At 43.6% G+C, this 27,261-nt stretch overlaps 2 protein-coding genes across 3 annotated transcripts in view; both read left to right on the plus strand.

Annotated features, from left to right (window-relative positions):
* The first annotated feature begins 3,463 nt into the window (after window positions 1–3,463).
* GPD1L (glycerol-3-phosphate dehydrogenase 1 like) overlaps window positions 3,464–27,261 on the plus strand; it is an 844,690-nt gene continuing 820,892 nt past the window's right edge. Inside the window, exon 1 of the mRNA XM_050938500.1 lies at window positions 3,464–3,537. The gene's annotated coding sequence lies outside the window, so the exon portion shown is untranslated. The remainder of the gene's footprint in view (window positions 3,538–27,261) is intronic.
* The window catches only part of TGFBR2 (transforming growth factor beta receptor 2), a 76,650-nt gene continuing 67,882 nt past the window's right edge, over window positions 18,494–27,261 (plus strand). The window contains exons 1-2 of one of the 2 annotated variants that reach the window (XM_050938413.1): window positions 18,494–18,794; window positions 26,752–26,871. In XM_050938413.1, coding sequence (XP_050794370.1) covers window positions 18,698–18,794; window positions 26,752–26,871 — 217 coding nt within the window. In that variant the 5' untranslated portion in view covers window positions 18,494–18,697. The remainder of the gene's footprint in view (window positions 18,795–26,751; window positions 26,872–27,261) is intronic. The other variant, XM_050938415.1, reaches the window with a different exon arrangement.

Here is a 27,261-nt window from a genome sequence, read left to right on the forward strand (position 1 = left end):
GGAAAAATACAACTCAGTCTGTTGGTACAAATAAGTGGCCAGTACTTAACTGTTCCTGAGTGTTTTGCATTTAATATGATTTACGCTGGGGCACAGTAGGGAGTGATGGTTCTGGGCAGTGCTTACCTTGGGGGTTCCCTGGAAGTGGTGACATGTCCTTCCCTCAGCTCCTAGGCAGAGGTGCAGCCAGATGGCTCCACATACTGTGTTTCCTAGCCAATGGGAGCTGCGGAGCTGGCACTCAGGGCAGAGGCAGCTTGTGGAGCCATCTGGCCGCACCTCTGCGGAGGAGCTGAGGGAGGGACATGTTGTCACTTTCGGGAGACGGGTAGGGATCCTGCCAGTTCCACCAACTCTTCCTCCTCTCAGCACCAGCAGGGGTCCTGGACCATCCTCCCGAGTACCCATGGTGCCCCCCGGGCTACCCCACCCGAGCATCCGCAGTGCCCCAAGGGCCACCCCTTTCCCCAAGTTTTAGTCAGGGGCATATAGTACCAGTCATGGACAGGTCATGGACCATAAATTTTTGTTTACTGCCCGTGACCTGTCCATGACTTTTACTAAAAATACCCATGACTAAAATGTAGCCTTACTCATAGAACTGAAAGGGAGACAGGTCCTTTTCTGAAAGAGCCTACAAATGATGGACTAGAATATTGTGGCAACCCTTAGTCACATTGCAGAGCACTTACACGTGACTTCACTGGGGCTACTCCTGTGAGTAAATGCTCATCAACATGCAAAAGGGTTATACATTCTAGTCCTAAATGCAGACAATTTACAAAGGTATAAGAGGTAAGGGAAACAATACAAGATCTTTAAATAACAATATTAGAAAATATATCCAGCTTGACTCTTTTTCTCTCTGATACTTCACCCTGTTTAGTCCATCTCTCTCATTCATATAACTTTCTGTTCCTTTTTCATTCTGTTCAACTATACATAACAGACAGTCTCTGTGAATTTGCTCACACTCTCTGCTCGTCCCTTATTATTCCCCCAGTGGAGGGGGGTGGATAAAATCAACATCATTCAATAGTCAACTGCTAGAATTCCAAGTACTGAAGAGGGCACTTAATCTGTATTTTTTTCTGCAGAAAGGTATAGATAAAAGGGCTTCTGGTAACCATTACCTGGTTATGGCACCAAAAGTATTTTAGTGTTTTTGACAGGCAACATTGCAACAAAACTAGAAAAAGAAAGTAAACAGTGATCCAATGGCCACTTCATATTGTGGCTTTTTTCTTTATTAATTTGAAAACACTTCAATAGCAGTAACATAATAATGACTAGGCCAAGGGCTTACTGGGGGTTAAACAACTGGTATAGCTATACTCAGGGTATTTGCAGAGTTAGCTTGCAAGATCAGCACCAGGGTCTGAACACCTGGGTTAGCTAGCCTGGATGTGAACAGCTGTGAATCATATCTGAGTTAATGTATGTTCACTCGTGCTGCACTCCTTGTGTGTGTCACTAGGACTTTGGGGAGTATATCCCATGGTTCTTTGTGCTCCAGTGAGCTGAACCATGGAATGATTCTTTCCCAGTGAATTGTGGGAGAATGTAACTGTCCTTCTGGGTACACACAGGCAATTGTGAGTGGACACTGATGGACTGCCAGCATTTGAGTAATTTAGCCTGTCTCCTTACTGCCCAGTGGCCAGGTTAGCAGTCTGAATGAAAGTGGAACTCAAGCTCTAACCCAGGCCCCCCACTATGCCAGCTAGCCTGGGTTGAAAGCTAAACTTGGGTGAGAGGATTTTTTTTAGAGGGTGGGGAACTGAAGGAAATTAGGAGCAACACATAAATAAGAGCCCAGGTTAACCCTGCAGTGAAGACTTGCCCTGTTGTAATTACATCTGTAACTTCCCTAGTCCCTTCCCACACATCCCCCTGTGTATCTGTTAAACTGGTGTAAAAAGTGGCTTTTCTTACATGTGGCTTTCTTAGCACTCCCATCCCTCTCTTGCTTTTATAGCTCATAAAAAATATGTTGTGCAGATTGTACTTTATCACGTCTATTCTGTCTCCGTGTCAGACCTCTCACCTGCCCCTCAGTCTCCTCATTTTTATGTTTGAAAATGATTGACATCATAAATATGGTAACATGAAACATAGGTTACATAAAGAATCACCCTAAAGGGATTAATCTTCTATCAGTTTGTTTGCCATATAAAAAATATTCTTACATCGCTCATTTTAGATCTCTCCCACTCATTGTGCCTCACAACGGGACCTTGGCATTTTCACTGAGCCAGTACTAGTGTGTACACTTATGTAGTGCTGGATTATGACTGACTCGTATGCAACCACTTAATAGAGAGTAAGGAGTCTTCCCCCTTTGAAAGGCCCATGTAAGAGCTAGGCATAATTGTAGTCCCTAGTTTTCAGGGGGTGGGGTTGTTTTTGCATAGCATAGGATCTGCTGCCAAGATGCTACCTACTTCCCTGGGAGCAGTGCTCTTGAAAGGGGGCAGCAAGGGGCAAGACTTAAACAGAGCTGTGGGTGTACCTGTTATCCACCTTACAGAGTGGCTAGCAGAACTGGTCAGCTGCATGAGTGGAACTGTGCTGAATGCCTTAAAGGAGTTTCACAGTGTGTGCTCTCTGCAGTGCAAAAAAGACAGCTCTAGAAGCTATTGTGCCTACCATAGGCCTCCTGGGTCAGTGCGCCTCCACGGTGCCCCTTACTCTGGGTGGGACTAAATGCCACAAACTAAACCAGAATGGATTTACAATAAGTTATCTGTTGTTGTTGTTGTTGTTTATTGCAAGTTAACAATCTAAAATTTCTGAATGAATGATTCACACACAACCATTGCAGTAGAAGCAGCTTGTTCATCTTTTTAGCAGTGTCAGGTTTTAAGGCAGATCAGAAATAATAAAAAGGTAAAGGAGTTTTTTTTAGAAAAGAAAAAAAAAGAAAGAGCTAGTATCACACTGGGACTCTGCCTGACTGTGAAAGCTCAAGTGAAGGAATTATTGAAGTTCCTCCTTCACTATGACTTCAGCAGGTTCACTTGACTCCCTCATGAACATCCTGACCCCGTTCCTGGACAATGCCCCTCCCCTTCTCTTCTCTTCTCAGGCTTTCTTACCTACTAAGACTTGGGCTATCCCACTGATGGCACTCAGACTCCACAAAGGTTATGCAGTTTTGTGGCATCAGGTGTGGCATAATGCCTGAACTAGGCCCCAGCACCATGCACGGTTTAAAGAGATCCGATTGTATGGAGGTGTAGGCCTTGTCTACACTTGAAAGAGTTTGCCAATACACCAATAGAGCTATTCCAGCAAACCACCCAGGGGAGACCTTTTAGTCATCTTGTCATAAACAGATAGCTAAGGGTTAATGTCTCTTTCATCTGAAGCACCTGACCAGAGGACCAATCAGGAAACCGGATTTTTTCAACTTTGGGTGGAGGGAATTGAGTGTCTGAGTCTTTTGTCTGTCTGCCTGCTTTCTCTGAGCTTTGGAGAAGTAGTTTCTACTTTCTAGTCTTCTGTTTCTAAGTGTAAGGACAAAGAGATCAGATAGTAAGTTCTATGGTTTCTTTTCTTTGGTATTTGCATGAATATAAGTGCTGGAGTGCTTTGATTTGTATTCTTTTTGAATAAGGCTGTTTATTCAATATTCTTTTAAGCAATTGACCCTGTGTTGTATCATCTTAATACAGAGAGCCCATTTGTATGTATTTTTCTTTCTTTTTATATAAAGCTTTCTTTTAAGACCTGTTGAAGTTTTTCTTTACTTCAGGGAAATTGAGTCTGTACTCACCAGGGAATTGGTGGGAGGAAGAAATCAGGGGGGGAGATCTGTGTGTGTTGGATTGCTAGCCTGATTTTGCATTCCCTCTGGGGGAATAGGAAAGTACTTTTGTTTCCAGGATTGGGAACAGAGAGGGAGATTCACTCTGTTTGGATTCACAGAGCTTGTGTCTGTGTATCTCTCCAGGAGCACCTGGAGGGGGGAAGGGAAAAAGGATTATTTCCCTTTGTTGTGAGACTCAAGGGATTTGGGTCTTGGGGTCCCCAGGGAAGGTTTTTCAGGGGGACCAGAGTGCCCCAAAACACTCTAATTTTTTGGGTGGTGGCAGCAGGTACCAGGTCCAAGCTGGTAACTAAGCTTGGAGGTTTTCATGCTAACCCCCATATTTTGGACGCTAAGGTCCAAATCTGGGACTAAGGTTATGATACATCTGGAGTCAATGAGGCAACCCAGAGTGAGATTTTGTATACCTGAATACGGAGAACTAATTGAGCAGGAGATAGTCATTGCTGAAAGCAGCACAGGTCATTTGTTTCCTAGTCACATTGAATCCAGGGACACAGAAGAAGACTGACCTTATGAAGCTACAGCCCAGAAATGCCTTGTCATAAACAGATAGTTAAGGGTTAATGTCTCTTTCACCTATAAAGGGTTAATAAACAGTGACCTGCAAACACCTGACCAGAGGACCAATCAGGAGACAAGATAGTTTAAAATCTCGTGGGAGGGAAGCCTTGTTTGTGGGTTTTGGGTTTGGCTTTGTTCTCTCTGAGTCCTGGATGGGGCTAGAGGTGTAACCAGGTTTCTGCTAATCTCCCTGCTACAGTCTCTTATCTATTCAGAATTGTAAGTAGAAAAGGTGGTCATAGTCTTTTAATTTGTTTTCTTTTTCATTTGCATATGTGTACTTGCTGGAAGTAGCTTAAATTGTGTTTCTGCTGGAGAAAGTTTCTTTCTATTGTTTATAAGTTGCAAGACCCTGTAACTTTTTACCATCTAAAGTGCAGAGATAAACCTGTTACTTTTTTCTTTCTTTTTTTAATTAAAAGCTTTGCTTTAAGAACTGTTTGAGTTTTTCTCCTAGTTAAGGCTCAAAGGAGCTTAAGTCTGTATTGCCTGAGGGAGGGAATGGTAAAGTTCCTCTTTGTGTTAGATTCACAGAGTTGAATCAAGTGATCTCCTAGTGTTCCCAGGGCAGGAAGGAGCTGGGGAGGAAGGAGGGAGGGGGAAGGAAATGGTTTATTCCCCTTTGTTGTGAGACTCAGGGAATTTGGGTCTTGGGACCCCCAGGGAAGGTTTTTGGGGGAGACTAGAGTTTATCAGGCGCTCTACATAAGTCCTGATTGGTGGCAGCCTATCAGATCTAAGCTGGTAATTAAGCTTAGGGGAATTCATGCTAATACCCATATTTTGGACACTAAGGTCAAGAATTGGGAATTATATTATGACATGCCTCTTCATAGAAAATTTATAGTGTTATTTCTCTCTATTTAATTAAACCAATCGTGCCTTCTTAATTATTTACAAGGGTCCTGGTTGTTAGTAACACTGAGGCCCCATTATACCACTGTGGCATTGTAAAAAGACCATAAAAGGGGTATAAATTACATTCATCCCTACTTGAAAGGCTCTTTATATTGTCAGTGGTGTAAAGAAGCCTAAGATTCAGGCCCAGTGATGAAATGGATGAGGATATCAACAACAAGAAAAGACAATGTCAAAGCATGACTCTCAGGACAATTATTTACAAGCTACAGCTTCATTCCTGGTTCAGACTCCAATTCCAGTCACAACTGCTTCCAACTCCTAAGTTTTTTTTTTTTTTAACTCTGTCACACAAAATGCTTCACACCATCAAAGTTCATTAACCATGTGTAGTCACCACAGATCTTGAAGTACTTATAGGACTTAGGAAGAAGTATGCACCTCCTTTTGAAGATGAACAGCTGTGCTATTGTAAATACGTCTTTAAAAGCCCTCTATCATGAGATGACATCAGTTTCTCTGAGATCCTGGTCAGATGAGTCAGTATAACATCATCGCTGTGTGCTACATTCCTGAATGAGCATCGGGCAAGACATTACTTCTCTCTCCATAATAGTAATGGGGGTTGAGAGGCTGGTTTCTAAAGATCAGCGCTTCACAGTCAAAGTGTTGAGACACTTTCACATTAGATTTAGGGATATACACTATCAATCCCCATATCTTCACAGCTTCCATTATTTTCAGTGGTGACAGAACAGGAAAATCATTGCATGTTGTGTTAGAATGTGCTTAGATCCTCTGATTGCTGTGGAGGGCTGCAGAGACTCTGCAATCAACATTCAACTTACTTCTAATTAGAAACCTACAATAACAGACAACTTGATGACAAATAAAGTGTAGTCTGCCCTTGGAACCACGTGGCAACTCCAAATTTTGAGTATCCGCCTTAAAATACTCCTCAGTTTTCCAGAATAATTTGGTGCAATTTTTTTTAATCACTTAAACTAGGCTGACTGTTTTGTTGGTCCCTTGTGCAAAGAGTGGATTGTAAAGAAGAAATATATGAACATTTTTAGCTCGTGCTGTTAAAAGATTCCCAAACAGTTCAGGATTTTACCCAAACTCAGATACCATGATGATGGGTGCAATGCAAGAGCCTAAAGAGAATAGAAGAGAATTCTCCAAACTCTGTTGCTGCAAATTTGGATTGGATCAGTGGCAGATTTAGACTTAATGGGGCCCTGTGCTCAGCTTCATTTTTGGACCTCCCCCCCTCAGGACTCAGCCAAGAAAAAAGAACATTCTCTCTTGTTGTCCCTGTCCCCACCCATTTCTTTTTTTTTCTTCATCCTCCTCCTATAAGTAACAGGAAGTAAATGGAAAATAAAGTGAGGTACCTCGATTGTTTTTGTAGTCTAATTTTTTTTCACAGACCACTTGAAAAGTGCTGAGGGTCTCGGCAGACCATTTAATGATCCAAATATTGTTTGGACCATTAGCTAACTGAGCGCTTTATAAAAAAAAATGTAAAAAAACATTGGGGTGCAGGGTCTGGCCAGGAGTTAGGATGTGGGTGGGGGCTCAGGGTTGGGATATGGGATCTGGGAGAAAGTTAAAGACTTAGAGTGTGAGGCGGATCAGGACTGAGGGTGCAGAGTCTGGGAGGGAGTTAGGGTGCAGGAGCAGGCTGGGGTCTGAGATCTGGCCAGGAGTTAGGGTGCAGCAGGGGGCTCAGGGCTGAGGCAGGAGGTTCAGGTGTGGAGCACTTACCTAGGGCAGCTCCCACTGGGTGCGAGAGGTGCAGGTGGGAATGTTGTGGGGCAGAGATTGGCAACCTTTGGCACATGGCTCGCTAGGGTAAGCACCCTGGCATGCTGGATTGGTTTGTTTACCTGCCACATCCACAGGTTTGTCTGATTGCGGCTCCCACTGGCTGCTGTATGCCACTCCGGGTCAATGGGTGCTGTGGGAAGGAGTGTGCGCTGAGGAATATGCTGGTTGCTGCTTTCTGCAGCTCCCATTAGCCTGGAGTGGCGAACAGTGGCTGGTGGGAGCCGCGATCGACAGAACCTGCAGACAGACACGGCAGGTAGACAAATCGGCCTGGCCTGCCAGGGGGCTTACCCTGGTGGGCCGCAGGCTAAAGGTTGCCTATCCCTGTTGTGGGGGTGCAGGAGCTCCAATTTGGTGCTCAGGGTTAGGGTGGGAATATGGGGGTGTGCAGGAGTCAGAGCATGGGCTGTGGGGGAGGGTGCAGGAGTCAGGGAGGGCAGAGGGCTGGTTGTGCGAGGGGATGCAGGAATCAGGGGGGGCAGGGGCCTGATGTGGGTGAGAGGGGTGCAGGAGTCAGGGAGAGCAATGGGCTGGATGTGTGTGAGAGGGGCGCAGGAGTCAGGGAGGGCAGGGGGCTGGGTGTGGTAACCCTGAGCAGCTTAGATCAAGGGACTTGGGGGGGTTGTGTAGGGAGAGTGCAGGGGCCCCACCTCTGTTCTGCCCTGCCCCGATTCCATCCCTTTCCCCAAGTCCTTGCCCCTGCACCGCCTCTCCCCTGCCTCCCCCCCCCCCCCGAGCGGGCTGCTGCCTCGCTCCATCCCTTCCCGCCCACCCTCCCTCCTGGAGCACCCTGAGCGCTGGCAAGCAGCTGTTTGGTGGGGGAAGCGCTGGAGGGGGAAGGGAGTGGGGCAGGGGATGCAGCATGCTCAAGAGAGAAGGAGGTGGGGGAGGGGGAAGCTTGGCTGCCAGTGGGGGCAGGCGGATAGTGGGAGCTCCAGGAGCCAGCAGGAACAAACTTCTGCCCCCACAGCTGCCTGGCCCTGGGAGTCCCATGCCAGGGCATCCTGTGTTTTATTGTAAATCTACCTCTGGATTGGATTCCTCATCGAATAGGCCTTATTGTAAAATTATTGGTACTTCCTGCTTCTGGTCCTGCCAGAAATACTGCAAAAAGTAATCTGGTATTTCAACACTTCTGTTTTCACCGTTAGGGATCCTAATATGGAAATATTTAAAAAAAGGAGAAAGAAACTCAATGAACTTCAATTAGGTTTTGCTTGAGTTTGGATGAAAGTTACACAGGGATTATAGAAGCATCAATGCTTAAAAGTGTGTTGTTAATTTTAATAACATTTCAAAACTTTATTTAGCAAAGTGACTTTCAGGAGTTTTGTCTGTGTACAGAAAGTATCAGTAAGATAAATCTTGAAGATAATGTAATTGTTGTTTCTTCTGATTTATTCAGGGATTGATAACACGCTGATCACCTCCTTGTGATGGATGATTACACACAGCAGATGTTTTAATTTGATTATAGCTGAGAGATAAGCCTAATACTATGAGAAGTACAAACACTTTGAATTAGTCCTTCATAAAACTTTGCAATTAGTGTAACCTTTTGTAAATGCCATTGCTTGAGGATGCATGTTTTTGCAGTGATGTATGAATTATTAGAAACAAGTCCACACTAGCAGAGATGATTATGCAAAGGAAAAAAGCTTGCATTGTAATAGGGGCTAGAACTCTGCACCCCCTGATAACTTCAAGAAACGTAGCATGATTGTGACGATGTGGGATACAATCCACACCAGAGAGGGATTGTGTCAGTGCCTGCTCTACAACACTGGGTGCTTTGCAATGCTTTGCTGCTGAAGCTCCCAACCTGGGACAATCACAAACAGTCTGCTAGCATGCTGGTCACCCCCTGAGTCTCTGTGTGCTAAACAGCCCTATTTAAGCAGCTCTGACCCCAGCAGCATGTCTACAGCCCCATTATGGCATCCACAGCCTATGTTGATACTTAAAGGGTCACCCAACACATGCCCAGTCCCAATTTTTCCCAAAACTGTGTGCTTTGCAATGTCTGCAATGTCTGGCCTTCTCCTATTATTCAGAGAAATAATATGGTTCATTTGTTCCTCTAAACACCCCATATCACCATCAGTTTGTAAGAGCTCTGGCCTCTTATGTCTGTCTAGTGATGGATGCCCAAGATGGCTTCTATCTTTGCTTGAATCTTACAGAGTTCAATAACTTTGTTTCAAGAGGCAGGATGAAAAATACAAGACCAAGCTTCCCTCTCCTGCTGGATGTAGATACCATGCTGTCTTCTCCCTCACTTGTTAGTATGAGTTTTGCCTCCAGTCTTTGTTAGCTTGATGGGTCTGTTTACACAATATGAAAATACATTCTCATTATCTTTCAAAGGTGTTTGGACCTAACTCCCAGGTGGGGAAAACATATTCCTTTGTCTGGGGGCAGACCTGTTTACCAGCTCCCTCTGACATACCTAGTTTAAACACATTTTAGTTATAATTCTGGCATATACCCATAACTCTAAATACCCACCATGTAGATACATCACACAAGAATATTAGTGATCAGTAAGTTATTAATACCAGATGCGGTGGTGCATGGCTGTAATCCCAGCTACTTCTGAGGCTGGGGGATCACTCAGGGGTTCTGGGCTGCAGTGCGCTATGCTGATTGGATGTCTGGTGCCACTGACCAGTGGGTGGCTGAAGAAATGGCTAGAACAACACAAATGATATGTTGTGATCAGCACTCCCTCTGTGAGTGCTGATGGACCAATCGATTAAGGTGATCAAGTTATTAGTGTTCAAGTGATACCTCAAAAGGCATGTTTTGTACAGACATTATTACAGTAGTGGACAGGATGTGAATACAGGGATGCTTAGTGTTAGAATGACAGGTATCCATATTAAGTTTTTGTGCTACATATAGCCCATGTGTGTTTCACTAGTAGCAAGTGATGCAGCAAGTAGGCAGAGTTGTAAGAAAGAGATCTTTAAGTGTGCTGAGTGGCCATTGTTACATGCTCAGGCTTTAGAGTCTGAAAGTTAGCAGGCTGGTATCAGCCTGGATTCCTGACTACAGCTGTGTGAAGGATGGATGTTCCATTTCACAAAGGATTTTGAGATTTCAAAATTTGACTTTGTTTCAAATTGGAATGAAAACTGAAAATTTCAAAATGATCTGTGAAGGAGAATTCTGGAAAAAAATATCATTAAGACCTTTTTAAATGTTGTAATTTAATATGTAGAACTAAATTTAAATTTTTCAACACGAGAAGTTGGTTCAAAATGAAAAAATCAAAATGTTTCATTCTGATACTCACACCTTCTTGTCAACTGTTGGAAATGGCCGACATCCACCTTGATGCATTGGCCTCGTTAGCATGACAAAAGTAATTTTCCCTCTCTTGATATTCACTCTTCTTGTCAACTGTCGAGAATAGGCCACTCCACCTTAATTGAATTGGCCTCGTTAGCACTGACCCTCCACTTGGTAAGGCAACTCCCATCTTTTCATGTGCTGTATTACATGTGCTACTGCTTACTATATTTTTCACTCCATGCATCTGATGAAGTGGGTTTTAGCCCACGAAAGCTTATGCCCAAATGATTTTGTTAGTCTCTAAGGTGCCACAAGGACTCCACATTGTTTTTATAACGTTTTAGCATCCCATGAGCCCACAAACCATATTTCCCCTTGTAGTGACAGATCCTGTCACAGCAAACTGTACAGATTTCATAATATACTGTACTTATTCTTAATTAGTACATCTTGGTGTTGCTATCTAAAGTATCAAAGAAAGAGTCACTGAAGTTTTTCTTTAAGAGGATCTCAGACTTCATTACATATTATAACCTACTTCCCCCAAAACAACATATTAGACACATTAACAATTTATAAAGTACAACATTTTAAAAAATATTCAGTTATGGCATTTTTCCTGTGCCATACAGCACTGTATATACAATGGTTGCAGAAAACAACAGCTGTGACCATTGAACAGAGATAATTATGAAAACGTCTTAGGTTTCTCTTCTAACTTCATCTGAGGTTTGCATTATTTGGTCTCCCACACCTATATCTGGCTGAAGTTAATTATTCACAGTTTTGGTTTTGAAATAAATAGGCAACTTCAGTCTGTGAATAAGGAAATGGAAACTGTTAAGGAACTGGAACGAAGTAACCAGCTTCTAGCATTGTTTTATTTATTTTCAGTTGTCCAGGAAATCCTGACTAAACTGAGTTTGGGCCTAAGCATGGGAGCTTTGGGTGCTCAAGAAATACAGGAACAGGGCCTTGGTGTGTAAGCATACCAGGTACATCTTTGTGAAAGTACAACTGTGAATTGCACTTGTTTTTTGCTTCACCGCCTATGAAAGCTGTACCAGTTTTAGTCCAGTTAGTTACTTTTCCTTTAGAGAGATCCAAGCAAGAATTCATGAAGTTATGACAGGGATCCACAAGCTTTAGCAGAGTTGCCCCCATCTTAAAGGAAAAAAAAAAAAGTCTTATGGGCCACCTGACCTACAACCATTCTTCCCCTCCCCTATTCATAACTATGCAACATTCCTTTGGCAACTATAGCAATTGCTTACATGGAAAAATAACATTAGGAAGGTATTTAATGAATTTATAGTTTCTTGTAATCAAGTTAGCACAGGGAAATACACAAGAGCCATGTGATTAATCCACTTTCCAGTCCACCAGCAAGAGTTCTGTGATCCACAGTAAAAGAACTGCATTGCTATAATATACAATAAAAGGTGTTAAACATAATATGTAGCTAAGTGACTAAAATATGGCCAGTTTGTAGTAGTGATGTTACGCTACTAATTGATAAAAATACCCCACATGTATACTCAAGTGTTACTGAGGCAAATTTTCCCCCAACTTCAAGAGGGCAGTTGTGTCTGAGGGAATCTTGAGTAAGCAAAGCAAAAAGAAGAAATGAAAAACCCCTTAGAGAAGTCTGAGAATTCACAACATAAACTGTGAGTGCACTGTGCAAATATATTTTTAAAACAAAAGTTACATAAATACATGAGATTTTTGAAGCCTAAGTTCTTCACCAATTAAATACATTGTGTAAACCCTTCAAAATTCATAAATGGTTGATATGGTGCATTTTTCACACACACACACACTCACTCACTCACTCACTCACTCACTCTCTCTCTCTCTCTCTCTCTCTCTCTCTCCCTGAGGGCTCAGTCGTCATCTTTGAAATACCTGGCTCTGTGTCCATATCAAATGCTGTACTCAAGACTTAGCTGAATCACCAAAATCACAACAAATACTCTCAAATTATCTCTGTGTGCAGCTGTTTATTTTCCAGTTCACACAGCTGTTTATGTGAGAGGAGAGTACAGCAGAACCTCAGAGTTATGAACACCAGAGTTACAAACTCACTAGTGAACCATGCACCTCATTTGGAACCAGGGGCGGCTCTAGGGATTTTGCCGCCCCAAGCATGGCAGGCAGGCTGCCTCCGACGGTTTGCCTGTGGAGGGTCCACTGTTCCCACAGCTTTGGCAGACCTCCCGCACACCTGTGGGAGGTCCACCGAAGCCACGGGACCAGCGGACCCTCCACAGGCAAGCCGCTGAAGGCAGCCTGCCTGCCGGCCTCGTGGCACCGGCAGAGCGCCCCCCACAGCTTGCCGCCCCAAGCACACGCTTGGCGTGCTGGCAGGGCCGGCTCTACCCATTTCGCTGCCCCAAGCACAGCAGCACGCTGCGGGGGGTGCTCTGCCGCTCGCTGGTCCCACGGCTCTGGTGGACCTGCCACAGGCATCCCTGTGGAGGGTCCGCTGGTCCCGCGGCTCCGGTGGACCTGCCACAGGCATCCCTGTGGAGGGTCCGCTGGTCCCGCGGCTCCGGTGGACCTGCTGCAGGCGTGCCTGCGGATGCTTCACTGGAGCCGCGGGACCAGCGGACCCTCCGCAGGGACACCTACGGGAGGTCCACCAGAGCAGCCTGCCGCCGTCCCAAATCCTGGTGCCCTAGGTGACCACCTAGGTCGCCTAAATGGAAGCGCCGGCCCTGCGTGCTGGGGCCTGGAGCTGCCCCTGTTTGGAACTGGAAGTACACAATCAGGCAGCAGCAGAAGCCAAAATAAATAAAATAAATAAATGAATAAATTAAATAAAAGCCAGTACAGTACTGTGTTAAACGTAAACTACTAAAAAAAATTTTTTTTCTTCTGTATAGTAAAGTTTCAAAGCTGTCAATGTTCAGTCATAAACTTTTGAAAGAACAACCATAATGTTTCATTCAGAGTTACGAACATTTCAGAGTTCTGAATACCTCCATTCCTGAGGTATCTGTAACTCTGAGGTTCTACTGTAATGCCAACAGCCCATGTACTAACACTGAATATGCTAAAAAAAAAGTTACTCCATATCCCGTGGCAGCATTTTTAGTGACCTGCAGTGCCTGTTCAGCGCAAACTTCCAGTAGCTCTCATGGTTTGCAGTTGCTATATAGGCAGTGCAGAATCATTCCATTGCATCGATTACATCCCTAGAATGTTATGTTCTGCTCATACTGGTTCCTGCAAAAAAGCCTGGTTATTTGGGGTTGGTGAAAGAAGGAAGCTGATGAGTTTTACCCACCTTCTATATCCACAATGGATGTGAAACATTTCAAAGTCATGTCCTCTTACTGATCTAGTTGGTTCCTGAGACTGTTAAAGAACAGTATGTGCGCGAGTGCACACGTATAAGCACATCAACGCATCTTAAAGCTATCCACCTAACACATACATTGCAGCTGGTAGTCCCTGCTTCATCGATCATATTTTAGCATGTGTATGTTTTAGGGTAGTGCCACATTTAAAAAAAAATTTAATGAACATATTTGTGAAAATGGTCACAATTTTCTTTCAGGTGATTTTGCACCTGTGCATGTAGACTTTTGCATCAAAAAGATACAACAATGTGAATTTCTCATTGTTTTCATTGCAAACCCCAGCTTTGCTTTTAAAAAAAAATGCTTTAATTTCACTAGCAATGTGACCTCTTGTGCAGGCAAATTTCCATTCATTTCCTTTTGACAATTTTTTCTGCAAAACAGGCTGCCTATTTTCAATTCTGGAACAAAATGCACGAGAGGCAGGTGACAAACTGTTATGACTGTGATTGCTGCTACCCACTGTCTTACTTCTAAAAATTGAGCACAAGCTAGTCTGTAGTAACATTTCCTGTTATGTCACTTCAACTGCCCCCTTGTTTATGTCACCTGCCTACTATGTCTTCTCTTTCGGGCCCTGAGTCAGCAATGTGAAATACATGACACAGGTGAAATGCTACCAGGGGAAACCTAGTGGAATCAACAATCAGGCCTATGTGCAGGGGAGCAGTCTGCTCACCTGGAACACATTGCAGGATCTGGATCCTAGCTTTTAAGCTCTTCAGGGCTGAGGCCCTTTACTGTTTGTACAGCACCCAGCACAAGGGACCTCAAACTAGCAGCTGCTTACAGGTCCTCCCAATAATAGGCTGCTATTGCAAGCCTTGATCATGTGACTGGGGGAAAACTCTCCCCAGGGCTGCCCTTACCATGAGGCGAACTGAGGCGGCCGCCTCAGGTGCCAGACTAGGGGGAAGGTGGGGGCACCATTAGGACCCAGAGTGTAGAAAATTGTGTCTGCTGCTTGTGCATCTAGAGCAGAGAGAATACATATGCACTGAGATGGTGGAGTGCTGTGCTGAAAGAAGGAGGGCACAAGAGACATAATAGGCAGGCAGGAGAAAAGGAGAGGGAATAACAGAAAGCAGCAGGAGCTGCAGGGAGAGAGAGGAGAAGGCACCTCTTCTGTACCTCTCTAGCACCACCAGGAGCCTAGACTGATTAACACCAGCTTCTCAAGGAGTTTCCCTGAATCCACTTGAGGAGAACAGCCAATCAACTGAAGTAGTAGGAGCCAGTTAGTCCCTTAAGAGGCTGATATCTTCCCTCACTCAGGCCCTGCTACCAGCCTGCTTATTTGTCCCCTTCAAATGAGTGTTGAGAGCCACTATAGCTGGCACAGAACAGCAGTCATGAGTGAAAGAAGAAAACGCCCCTCTGGGGCAGCATTCGGAAAAAGAAAACAAGCAAAGGAAGCTTTTCTATCTAAGCGGGAAGGAGATATCTCCTGAGATACATAGACACAAATTTTCTCGGTGAGCCTTCCGGCCCCAGTGAGGATGTGAGTGGTGAGGAGATGTCTGATCTTCCAGTTAGTCAGAGTGCAGGTGACCTAGCAGCTACTGCAGCATCCATATCTCCATCTGAAATGGAGGTAACCATGCACATTCCTGAAGAAAAGTGTAGATCAGAGAAGCGTGCGGTGGAGGCGCAAGAAACAGCTGCTGTTGAGTTTAGTTACCTAAGTCTAGATGATCCAGGACTTGAGCAGTAGCCTGAGGGACTTCCTTGTACTGCATGGGCCACAGCAAGTGAAAAATTTAATGTTCCCCAAAGACAATGAAAATAGAAATTTCCATCCAACACATTACTGGTGTGAAATCCCCAATGATGTCAAAGTGGAGAGGCCATGGCTTATGTACTCCAACACCCAGAATGCTGCATACTGTTTTTGTTGTAAACTCTTCCAGTCTAATGTTCCAGCCAGAGCCAGCACTACCATTTAGGCAGCCTAGGCAATCGCCTAGGGCGCCAGAATAATTGGTGGGTGCTGTTTTGCCGGAGGGGGCGGCAAGCGGCTCCGGTGGAGCTGCCGCAGTGGTGCCTGCAGAGTGTCCACTGGTCCGCGGCTCCGGTGGAGCTGCCGAAGTCGTGCCTGTGGATGGTCGGCTCCTCGCGTGGCTCTGGTGGACCGCCCGCAGGCATGACTGCGGCAGCTCCACCGGAGCCACAGAGCACTGGACCCTCCGCAGGCACCACTGCAGCAGCTCCACCGGAACCGCAGGACCAGTGCGCGGGGCGGTGAAATTCCCATGCGCCTAGGGCGCTCAAAACCCTAGCACCGGTCCTGGTTCCAGCCACACTGGGTTCTACAGGAACAAAGGACTGGAAAAATATGGCTAGAATCTGGCATGCCATGAGAAGGCAGCAAATCACCAGAGAGCATTCCACAGGTGGAAAGAGCTTGAGATGATACTAAGATTATAGGCCACCATAGATGATCAGCATCAAGAGAAGATTGCATCAGAGTGTCTTTACTGGCAAAATGTTCTGAAAAGGCTCATTGCCATTGTGAGAATGCTTGCTACCCAAAACCTAGCACTGTGTGGCACTTCAGATCAGCTGTATGTGCCAATGGAAACTTCCTTAAAATTGTGTAGCTGATGGCTGAGTTTGATGCTGTACTCCGAGAGCATCTAAGAAGAGTCACCATCCAAAAAATGTACACACACCTCTACCTTGGAAAAAACAATTCAAAATGAGATTGTACAGTTACTGTCAGCAAAAGTCGAACAAAAAATCGTGGCAGATCTGAAGTCAGCAAGATGTTACTCTGTTATTCTGGACTGCACATCTGACATCAGCCATATGGAACAAATGACTTTAATGGTGTGTTTTGTAACAACAACAGGACCTAGTGAAAATGGTTACTGTCAGCATTTTCTAGAATGTATTGACATTGATGATATTACAGGAGCTGGTATGACAAATGTGCTTCTTAAAAAGCTGGAAGATACGGGAACTGTGATAGCTGACATGAGAGGTCAGGGCTACAATAATGGTGCCAACATGAGAGGAAAGAACCGAGGAGTGCAGACACGGATCTGAGAGTTAAATCCTCGAGCTTTTTTTGGTCCCCAGCAGTTCTCATTCATTGAACTTGGTGGTCAGTGATGCAGCCTCAGCTTCTAGTGAGGCTGCTGAATTTTTTCATGTAATTGAAAGCATCTGTGTATTTTTCTCTGCATCAACTCATCGATGGCAAATTTTGAAGCAGCATCTGGGAATATCCTCTGTAACACTGAAACCACTGAGTGCCACACGATGGGAAAGTTGAGTGGAGGCGATAAAGCCTATCAAACACCAGATTGGGAAGATAGATGATGCCATAGTTGCCATTAGGAGGATAATGCTGTGACAGGAACTGTTCATGGGAGAACAGTGGCAGAGGGAAATGGAATCACCAGAAACATACATCACTTCAAATTTCTGTGTGGCTTAAGTGTTGTGGCATGACATATTGTTTGAAATAAATGTTGTAAGCAAGAGACTCCAAGGTGTTGACCTTGATATATGTGGAGCAATGGAACAACTGGACAAAGGAAAGTCATATCTACAGTCTTACAGGTCAGATGAGGGATTTCAAAACGTTCTGAAGAGTGCACAGAAGCTGGCAGAGCAACTTTACACTGAAACTATTTTCTCACCCATTCAAGAATACAAGAGTTACCGAAGAAGATAACATTTTGATTACGAGGCATGGGATAATCCCTTAAGAGACCCCTAACAACAATTCAAAGTTGAAGTCTTTAACCAGGTGCTAGATTGTGCAATATAGTCAGCTGAAGAACGTTTCATGCAGCTCATGGAACACAGCAGTATATTTGGGATGTTGTATGATATTCCAGAACTCCTCACGATACCTGAAGAAGACCAACACCAGCAATGCAGCGCACTAGAGACAGTATTGACACGTGATGACATGCGCAGTATTGATGCGAGTGATTTAGGTGATGAACTGAAAGCCCTTTCAAGATACATTTCAGCAGGATCAACTCCAAAGGCTGTTCTGGAATATATGTGCACAAATAAGATGACACTGTCTTTCCAAATGCTTTTTTTGCTCTGTGCATACGTCTAACACTTCCTGTAACAATTGCCAGTAGAAAATGCAGCTTCTCCAAGCTTGCAACCATCTCTATAGAACATGAGTTGGCCCAGACTATGGACCTTCAGGAAGCAATTCACATCTTTGCAACCAAGAAGCCATGGAACGCACCACTTTGATTATTCAAACAGATAAAATGCCAGTGTTTACTACGCAGACAAGGAAAGTTGCATTTGCTGTTGAAGCGTTTTAAAGTTAAGTGTTGCTTAAAATTTTTGAACAAGCCATTTTAAGTTGTTAGGTCTCCTTTGTTGGGGTAGGTAGCAGAGCAGTGCCATGAGAGGAGAGGAGTAGAACAGGAAGAAGGCAGAATTGAGACCTTTCTAAGTTTTAGCCCAAGCAAGAGGGCATGGGGGTGTCATTTGAACTCCCTGCCTCTGGTGCCAAAGTGCTGTGGGCTGGCCCTGACTCTCCCACTTTGCTTCCTAGGTAGGGCAACTACTTTCCTGCACAGCTATACAGGCGAGGCACTGTGCCTGGCTGGTGGGTGTTTGCGGTGGCTCAGAGACCTGCGGGGGCTGGCCCAGGGCGGCTGAGTGACAGGCGGCTAAGGAAGGGGGCAGGGCGGGGCGGGGAGTGAGAGGGCGAAGGAACTCGTGTCGGAGCGAGCAAGTCCTGCCCAGCTGTTTGCGAAGTTTTAAGATTTCCTGTTTCCCCCGCGGCGCTGAAGCGAAGCGGAGTGAGTCAGCCCGGCCGCGCGGAGTCCCGGAGCAGCCAGTCCAGCCCCAGCTGCCGCGGCCTCGCCTCTCTCCCCGGCCGCCCGGGGTGCAGCTCCCCGCGGGGCAGCAGAGGAGCCCGACTTCTTGCCTCGGCTTCCTATGCGGAGCGGGCTAGACCATGAGCCGGGATCGCCTCCGGAGCCTGTGGCTGCTGCACGCTTGCTCGTGTTGGGCGCTCGTAGGCAGCACAACCCCCGCTCAGGCGCAGGGCTCAGGTAGGTCGCGGTCCCGTCCCCCCTTCCCCTTCTTTGTCCGGGGCGGCGGCAGAGGGGTCCCCCTCCCCTCCAGGCGGCTGTGCAAGGGGCGATGCCGTTCGCTTGACAGCTGCAGGCAGCAGGGGAGCGGCGCTGGCGAGCCCCCGGGGGCTGCGAAGTTCGGGGGCTCGCTGGGGAGGCTGGGCGGGTCGGGGCGCGGCGCAGCCGAGGAGCCCTGGCCCGGGAGCCTGCGGGAAGCACGCGGGGGGTTGCTGTGGGGCGAGCCTAGCCCGGGCCCCGTGGAAAGCGTAGTTCGGAAGTTGGCTACTGCCTGGCCTGGGGTTATCGGGCAGGGCGCAGCTGCCCCTGCGTGCAGCTGGAGCAGCCTCCGCACCTGGCCCCATGGTGAGCTCTGGGTGCTGCTGCCCCTCCGCTCTGCCTCTGCAAAGGGGGCTGGGGGCCCTCTTCGCAGTAGCAGAGCTTCTCGGGCTGTGTGTGGCAGTTGTTAGTTTTGATTAGGATTAACCCGCTCACCCGTGTGCTGCCCTCTGGGGCTGAAAAGTGCGCCTCTGAGCCCGAGGCGGCATTGTCGTTCTAGGAACCTGACACCTGGGGTGCAGGTAAAGGGGATTCAGAAAGTGGCACTCAAACCAAATGACTTAATCTTAGATCCTATTAAGGTCCCCAGAATATTATTTGTCTCTGTGTGGTGGAGCCTGTGTGTATCCCTGATTTGCTGCCTGCCCCACACGTGGGCCTTGCCATGGGTCTAGCTCTGTGTAGACTGATCTTGCAAAGGGAGCAACAGTGTCTTAAAAGTTATTGATTTTTTTTTGTACAGTTACTGCGTGTAACTGAGAATTAAGAACTGGTTAAGAGCAGTTGCACTGAAATCTCTCATGTAATTAATTTCCTGCTATTGCAGGGGTCTTGGGTATTGGTGGCACCTTGGTCTCTCCTGTACTCTGCCTGTGTGCACACAGTTTAGTCTTCTGAGGACTGAAGTGCTTTGTTTTTTGGCTTAATATAGGGATATCTGAGTGAAATTTAATGGTCTATGATATACAGGAGATCAGACCAGATGAACTGATAGACCTTTTTGGCCTAAAACTCTCTGAAACTTCAGGCATTCCTTCAGTATTCAAAGGATTCCTAAAAGTTAATGCCTGGTTTGTTTGGTTTTTCATTACACTTCACATCCCTGTGTTGGGAACTTTTAATTGCACTGTACATCCCTGGATATTTTTAAAACCATGGCTCATATTACTACTATTAATATATTTATTATGTTGTGCAAAGAGGGAGCAAAGTACCTTGCAGATTTACCTGAAAACAAGGTTCCCTCGCTAAAAAGCTTGTAAACTGGGGATCTAATCCCATAAACACTTATCCCCATGAGATCTGAGCAGGACTACTCACATGTGTAAAGTTACATCTGTAAGTGTCTAGAGGATTAAGCTCTAGAACATATTATTGAAGCTGGTGTTGCCTATTGATTGTGAAGGGTCCATTAATAAAGGGATAAAAGACTTCAGATTGCTGCAAAACAAAATTCTAAACGTTTAGCTTCTAACTTGATTTAACCTCCCAGGTGCATATTAGCACTAAACATCTATTCTTAGGTCTTTAAGATGTAATCACTGCACACACTGTTTAATGCTTTTGGAAGCTTTGCTCAAGTCCTCAGATTCCTTCATTTGGTCTATACGAGACCAGCAAAAATGTAAGTTGTTCCATATTGGTAAAATACACTACACAGACAACTGCCATGTACAGTCTCAATCCTACACATACTTTTGCACTTGAGTAACTTTGTGCATGTAAGTAATCCTGTTGAAGTCCTACATATGTGTGAAGTTACTTGTGTGTATAACTGTTTGTAGGTTTAGGGCATAAATGTACAAAAATAGTATAAAGTTTGTGTCCTAAAGAAGTATATTGTCTGAGGGCTAACCATAATGTAAGAGTTTTAAATGCAGTATGTTTAGCTGTGTTTGAATTGTGTTTATAGTTGTATCATTTTTGACTAATAAATGGCAAAACCCAGTAAATGGTAACTTTCATTTAATCATCAGAATAAAAGTTGCTCTAGGTAGGTTCTTGTGACACAAAGCCTCAGTGGAAAAAGCAATGCATCGTTTTTCATCTTCTGCTTTACTGTTTCTTTTTTACTATATTTTTCTGAAAACCAATTTAGACAACATTTAGAAAATGGATAAAAAAATTGAGATAGTGTAACAACATTTTTCTGTTCTTTGCTCACTCAGAAGAAACTTTTACTAAAAAAAAGATATTCAGAACACAGTTAACATATTTTAAAATTTGGACTAATTCAGTATTTGAAATATTATCATTTCATATTCAGTTACTCCTTAGGCATCACAAAGTTTTTTGAAAATACCCTTTTTTGTAATGATCTTGGGATATCATAAGAATTTTAAGAATATGTGTAGCAGGTGGACTGCCAAGCTAAAAACATGTCTGCTTTAAAAAAGATGCTCTATTATCTAAATTATCTATAGACTAAAGGCCTTTACTCAACACAACTACTTGTAATATCTTCACCAAAAGGAAGGATAAAGAAATATTTTTGAAATTATTATGAATGCCACAATACAACTTTAACTGATGAGGGACAGTGGGCCAGGTGTGTGTAATAAATCTGCGCTTATGTACAAGAATGGAATGTGACTTTTCTATTTTGAGTTCTACTTGAAGAACCTGAATTTATGTTTTGGGGTTTTGTCACACATCAGCCTTCAGTTCTATAGAATAAAGGCTCAGCCTCTCAATCCAGCCAAACTTTATATTATTGTCTTAGTTTTAAAAAACATCTAAGTACATTTTCAATCATTATTTATGTACTTGTTCTAATGCCATCTCATAGTCCAGAGGTTCACAAACTGGGGGTTGGGACCCTTCAGGGGGTCTGCAAGGTTATTTCATGGGGGGGGGGTTGTGAGCTGTCAGCCTCTACCCCAAACCCTGCTTTGCCTCCAGTATTTATAATGGTGTTAAATATATAACAGTGTTTTTAATGTATAAGTGGATTGCACTCAGAGGCTTGCTATGTGAAAAGGGGTCACCAGTACAAAAGCCTGAGAACCCCGTCATAGTTTCTCAAATGAGAATAGTCTACATGACATATTCCCCTTGTGCCTATTTTTTTTTTGTATTGTAGGGAAACCTGTGTATAGTACACTCAATTATTATAAAAACAATCCTGCTCCTATTAAAGCCAATGGCAAAATTCCATTTATTTCAGTAGGAATTAGATCATAGTGTGATTTCAGTTATTTTAATTGTGTTGCATCTATGATTTTTGCATTTCCTGGACAATGAGAATAGGCTAGTAAATGTTTCTTGAGCTTCTAGTCATTCTATTTCAAGTTCTCCTCTATTGCAAATATGCAATCTTTGGTTGGCAAATATTATTTAGGAGCATTTATTTGTTTAACAATGATAAAATAGATCCTTAGCTATTGCAAGCTGATGTAGCTCCAGTTACATCAATGGATTTACACTGATTTACCCAAGCTGGGAATCTGGTCCAATACTGTTAGAAATTGAATTTTTAAAATGTTAATATAAATGTTTGTTGATTTTAGATTTTGTTTTGCACTTAGATTTTGTAAAAACTTCTTACTATACATCTTAATTAAATCTGACAATGATCCTTCAAAACCATGTCCCTTTTTTCATGTGAAGAAAATTATTCCTGTTTATTTGCGGAATTGATCCTTTAAGGAGGATTTCCATCTATGTATTGTAAACATTTGTCAAATAGCAGCAATTCCTCTTTCTGGCCAAAAAAAAGAGAGAACTCAGCATCATTGATGAAGTTTCCTGGATTTCCTCTGCAGGATACTTTTTAAGTGGATATTTTTACATTCATGATATGAGCACTTTTTCCTAGTAATGCTGTATCACAGCTGCAATGCCATGTGTCATTTTCTCTTTGCAGTTACACCTGTTTTACACCACTCTGATTCCATTGACGACTGTGGAGTTATGACCAACTGACACTGGTGTAGATAAGCAGAACTAACTCCTGCCTGATTCTTCACTGCCTTGCACCTAGTGTAGCTTTTGCACCTATGCAAAGTGGGTGTAAAATGGGCCTGATTCTGATCTGTAGCTGAGACACACTCAACTCAGCTGAGTCTGTGGAGTCAAGCTTTCAGATGCCGTTGCAACTCTTGGGCCCATCTGGAGCTCTTCTTGGCATTTAGCATAATGTAGGCTATTCTCGAGGCTACACTTCAGTTATCCCCATTTTTGGGGCCATTCTGGCAATTGCAGATCTCTGGAATGGAGAGGCATGTTAAAAATATTACCTTTTCCCAGGAACAACTCCTATGGAGAGGGCCAGGACCAGGACCAGGGCCAGGACCAGGACCATAGCCAGCTCTGTGTTAGCTCTACACCACCCAGGGGTTCCTCCACACTAGGGAATTCTCAATTGAGCAGATCTCATGGTGTCAGCAGCTTTGCGCCTCCATAGCAGTGCGGATCAGGTAGGATGCAGCTGAGTATCTGGCTTGGTTTGTACAGCTGTAAATGACAACATGGCATTTTTAATACAAAACAGCGGAGAATCAGTCTCTCTGTGGTGAAATAGGAAATCTGTTTAAGCCCTGCTTTGAAAGAGTCAGTGCCTTTGGCTTTCATCTAGGTTGCTTAAATAAGTTTTAGGCCTCAAATCTGGTCAGGGGTATAGTGTCAATTCTACTTCTGCTGTCTAGTAGAATTTACAAGTTCTTGTAAGCAAGAATAAAAATTAAAAGTGGATGGTGTTTATTTGAACAAGCCTAATCCTAGAGGATGAAAATAGCCCGAAATAAATTAGAAAGAATGTGTTTATCTGTAGGTTATTCAGCTAGTCCCTTTTGACTTTCTGCTTTATTACCAGGTCAATGGGATTAAGAGTTACTTTAAGAAATTGAGGGCCCAATCCTGCAAACAACATACTTCTGAGCATTTTGTTTATTATGTGAATAGTCTGATTGAAGTTCCTGCTTAGGTGAGATGGGTGTTGCAGCTATGTCAGAGTGCAAAGCGACTAGTTGTTGTAGTGAATGAGACACTCCATACTAAATGTTTTCATGAGTGGGCTGTAAGTGACGAAAACAAAATTTTAAATGAGTATTTTTCTTGAGTGTATTTTCCGGTGCATAGACAGGACAACAGAACTGATATCAGTTAAATGTAGCACCCTCCTATCACCCGTTGTCTGAAATTGTGCAACTGTAAGTAATAATGAAATTTAGGTCTGACAAAAAGCTATATACAGAAAAACAGACGATTTCAAACATAATAGAACAATGAAATTTTTTTTCTAATTAGAGGCCATTGTGTTTGCACTTAATTCTATCTTTATTTGTGATAGGTTTTAATTGTGCTTAAATCCTATTAACTTTGGTAGGATTTAGCAATCCTTAAAGTTAAGCATGGATTTAAAGTGAAGTCTCAGTTCAGATGCTTTCCTGAGTCAGGTCTAATATTGCTTTGGTTACAGTATAACAAAGTTTAGCAACAGCCCTAAATTATAAGAAACAGTGGCATTTGAAGGAAAAAGACTAATTCCTAGGTGTGTTTAATGATCCCAGTTCCTTCATCTTTGTCTTCTTGTAATTGCAGTTTGTTGTTATAATTTTATCTGAGTTTTCTGTAACAGCCCAGCTCCTCCCTTTATATTGATATTAGAGCCAATTCGCCTCTGGAATGATTGTTGAGGAAAATTCTTTTGCTGAAACAGCTGGCAAGTTAGCCTTTCCTGCTGGCATCCATCCCTAAGTTACCCTGATTAGAATGGTCTTCTTTCATTTTTTTTCCTCTTCTCTTTTTTGGATGAGTGACATCATTAAGAATAAGTGGAGTTTCTAGTCTGTTTCATATCATAATAAAAATAAACTATTATATTGTATATAATAAACCATAGTTATTTAGAACTGGTCCCCAGTGTTCATGGGTCCAGTTTTTCACACACTTGCCTGAGAGTAGGTCAAGAGCAACTCCATTGAAATAATGGAGTCATTCTAATGTGATGCTGGTGTGAGTGAGAGGAGAATTGGGCTCAGTCCTCCACAGCTGCAGCCAGATGGATTGAGTGCAAGGGTAGATGCACCTCTGTAATTCACAGGAGCATCTGATTCCTGGTATTTAAAGCATTTTTTATTTTAAATCTACATCCACACCAAGGGTTAATATTTTGCATTTAACTCACAAGCTGACTTGAAACTATAGGTATTAGAACGCTCTTTCCCCTGCAGACGTTCCGCTTATATCAAAGAACTCTCTCTTTTGCCCTTCCCAGAAGCACCACATGCTTGAGACAACACACGCAGCAGCTCTCATCTACCTTTACTGCACTGTGTGTTACATTATGAGCATGACTGAGAGTAGAATGCTCACTTTTCACAGGTGCGAATGACTACATAAGGTACCAGCTGGTGGTGAATCTGGCCCATCATGTTTGTGAAGTCATGTAAATATTTATATTAGTTGGGATGGGGTGGGGTATCTGCACACATTTTTTGATAGGATTTACATGATGATATCTGTAGTTCAGTTGATTTTTAACATGTCTATTGTATGTAGTCATAATGGATCCAAGATTATTTTTTATTACTCTTTGTGTTATAGCAACAGCTTGAGACTCCATCTGAGATCAGCACCCCATTATTCTAGGCATTGTATAACCACATAGTAAGGGACGGTCCCTGCCCCCAAACAGATATTCTAAGTGTACACTGACATCAAATAATACAATGTAACAGTCCTTTCAGAGCCTTTGCATTGTGTGACCCTAATATATTATTATAATTTATGATCTGTATTGCTGTAGTGAAGAGAAGTATTCTAAAGCACCAGAGCACTATGTTCTATTAATATGTGCTTTGCACTTATAGAATGCTTTTCTTCTGTACATTTCAAAATAGTTTTATAAAAGTAGTAAAGCACCAATATCCTGATTTTTAAAGAGGGGGAAACTGAGACATTGAGAAGTTAAAGTGTGATCCTAATTTGAAAAGTAACTGTAAACATGACATCGTAGTATAACTGTTTTATTGACTCTCAGCAAATTCCAGATCAAATTTGCTCTGTCTCTCTCTGTATATATAATAAATAAGCATATCTAACAGCCACTGCCACAAGTTCAACCTGTGATTTGTAAGTCAAGCTGTGCTCTTTCTAGCTTATGCATTGTCACTGGTGATAGAGGTTCTGAAAGATAATTTCTGCCCTATTATACCTGTACAACCCCACTGAGACATTGTACTATTGTAACTGAAGGCATAATTTGGCTCTGCAATTGAACTGAATTAAAAATTCTGTTGATGCAGGTGCCAGAATGAAATCCATCTCACTCTCCCATGACTGTATTGCCTCTTCCAAGGAGTAAAAAGGAAGATACATTTATTTTTGTTAGAAAAGTGAGTGAATTTGACAGAATACACCCAGAGACCAGGTCTGTTAAGTAGGAAGGTGTCATTTTTCAAAGCATCTTGCCAAGTAAAGACACAATATGGCTCTTACATGCATAGGGCACATTAATAGATACATTGGAAAATTAGCCTTTATGCAAATAAAGTACATCTAGAGCCAGGTCCTCATAGACTCTAGGACTGGAAAGGACCTCGAGAGGTCATCGAGTCCAGTCCCCTGCCCTCATGGCAGGACCAAATACTGTCTAGACCATCCCTAATAGACATTTATCTAACCTACTCTTAAATATCTCCAGAGATGGAGATTCCACAACTTCCCTAGGCAATCTATTCCAATCTAGTCCTCATCTGGCATAAATCAGCATAACTCTATTGAAGGCAATGAAGCTACACTGATTTATGTCAACTGAGGATCTGCCCCACAGAATTAATAATTGGCAACTGTGAGTTGTTAGGCTCTAATTCCCTTGAGCAGATCTTTGTGATATCATATCTTACAAGAGCCAAAATGATATGGTTCTCTTTCCCAGAACAAGAAAGTAATTTGGCTGCAGCATTTGTGACTCCCTGGAGCCTAGAGAGTAGAGATTTCAAGAGGCCATGGGAAGAGGGAATTTCCAGAATTCCAGAATGCCGGGACATGATCAAAGGTATGATTAAGGCTTTTAACTTGGGCAGAACCAAGGGGAGAAAGGGGAATAGGCAGACTCACAGAAAAGGGAGCTGTGAGAAGCAAAATACTTTAATAGTATTTTACGTTAATATAATACTTTTCATTCCCCTTAAGGCCTGTCTATACTGCACCTGGGAGTGAGCTTCCCAGCCTAGGTAGATAGACTTGTGCTAGTGGGGCTTGCTCTAGTGTGCTAAATATTAGCTGTACAGATGTTGGCGCACTGGGAGAGGCTCAGGCAAGCCTCCTGAGCTCAGAACCCTGGAGTAGTGTGAATTTGAACTCAGGTGGCTAGCTTGAGCTTCAGTTGATGTGGCAATGTCCACACTGCTACTTTTAGCGCACTAGCACAAACCCCACTACTGAA

The sequence above is a fragment of the Gopherus flavomarginatus genome, chromosome 2 (genome assembly GCF_025201925.1).
Source record: "Gopherus flavomarginatus isolate rGopFla2 chromosome 2, rGopFla2.mat.asm, whole genome shotgun sequence".
Taxonomy (NCBI): Eukaryota; Metazoa; Chordata; order Testudines; family Testudinidae; genus Gopherus; species Gopherus flavomarginatus.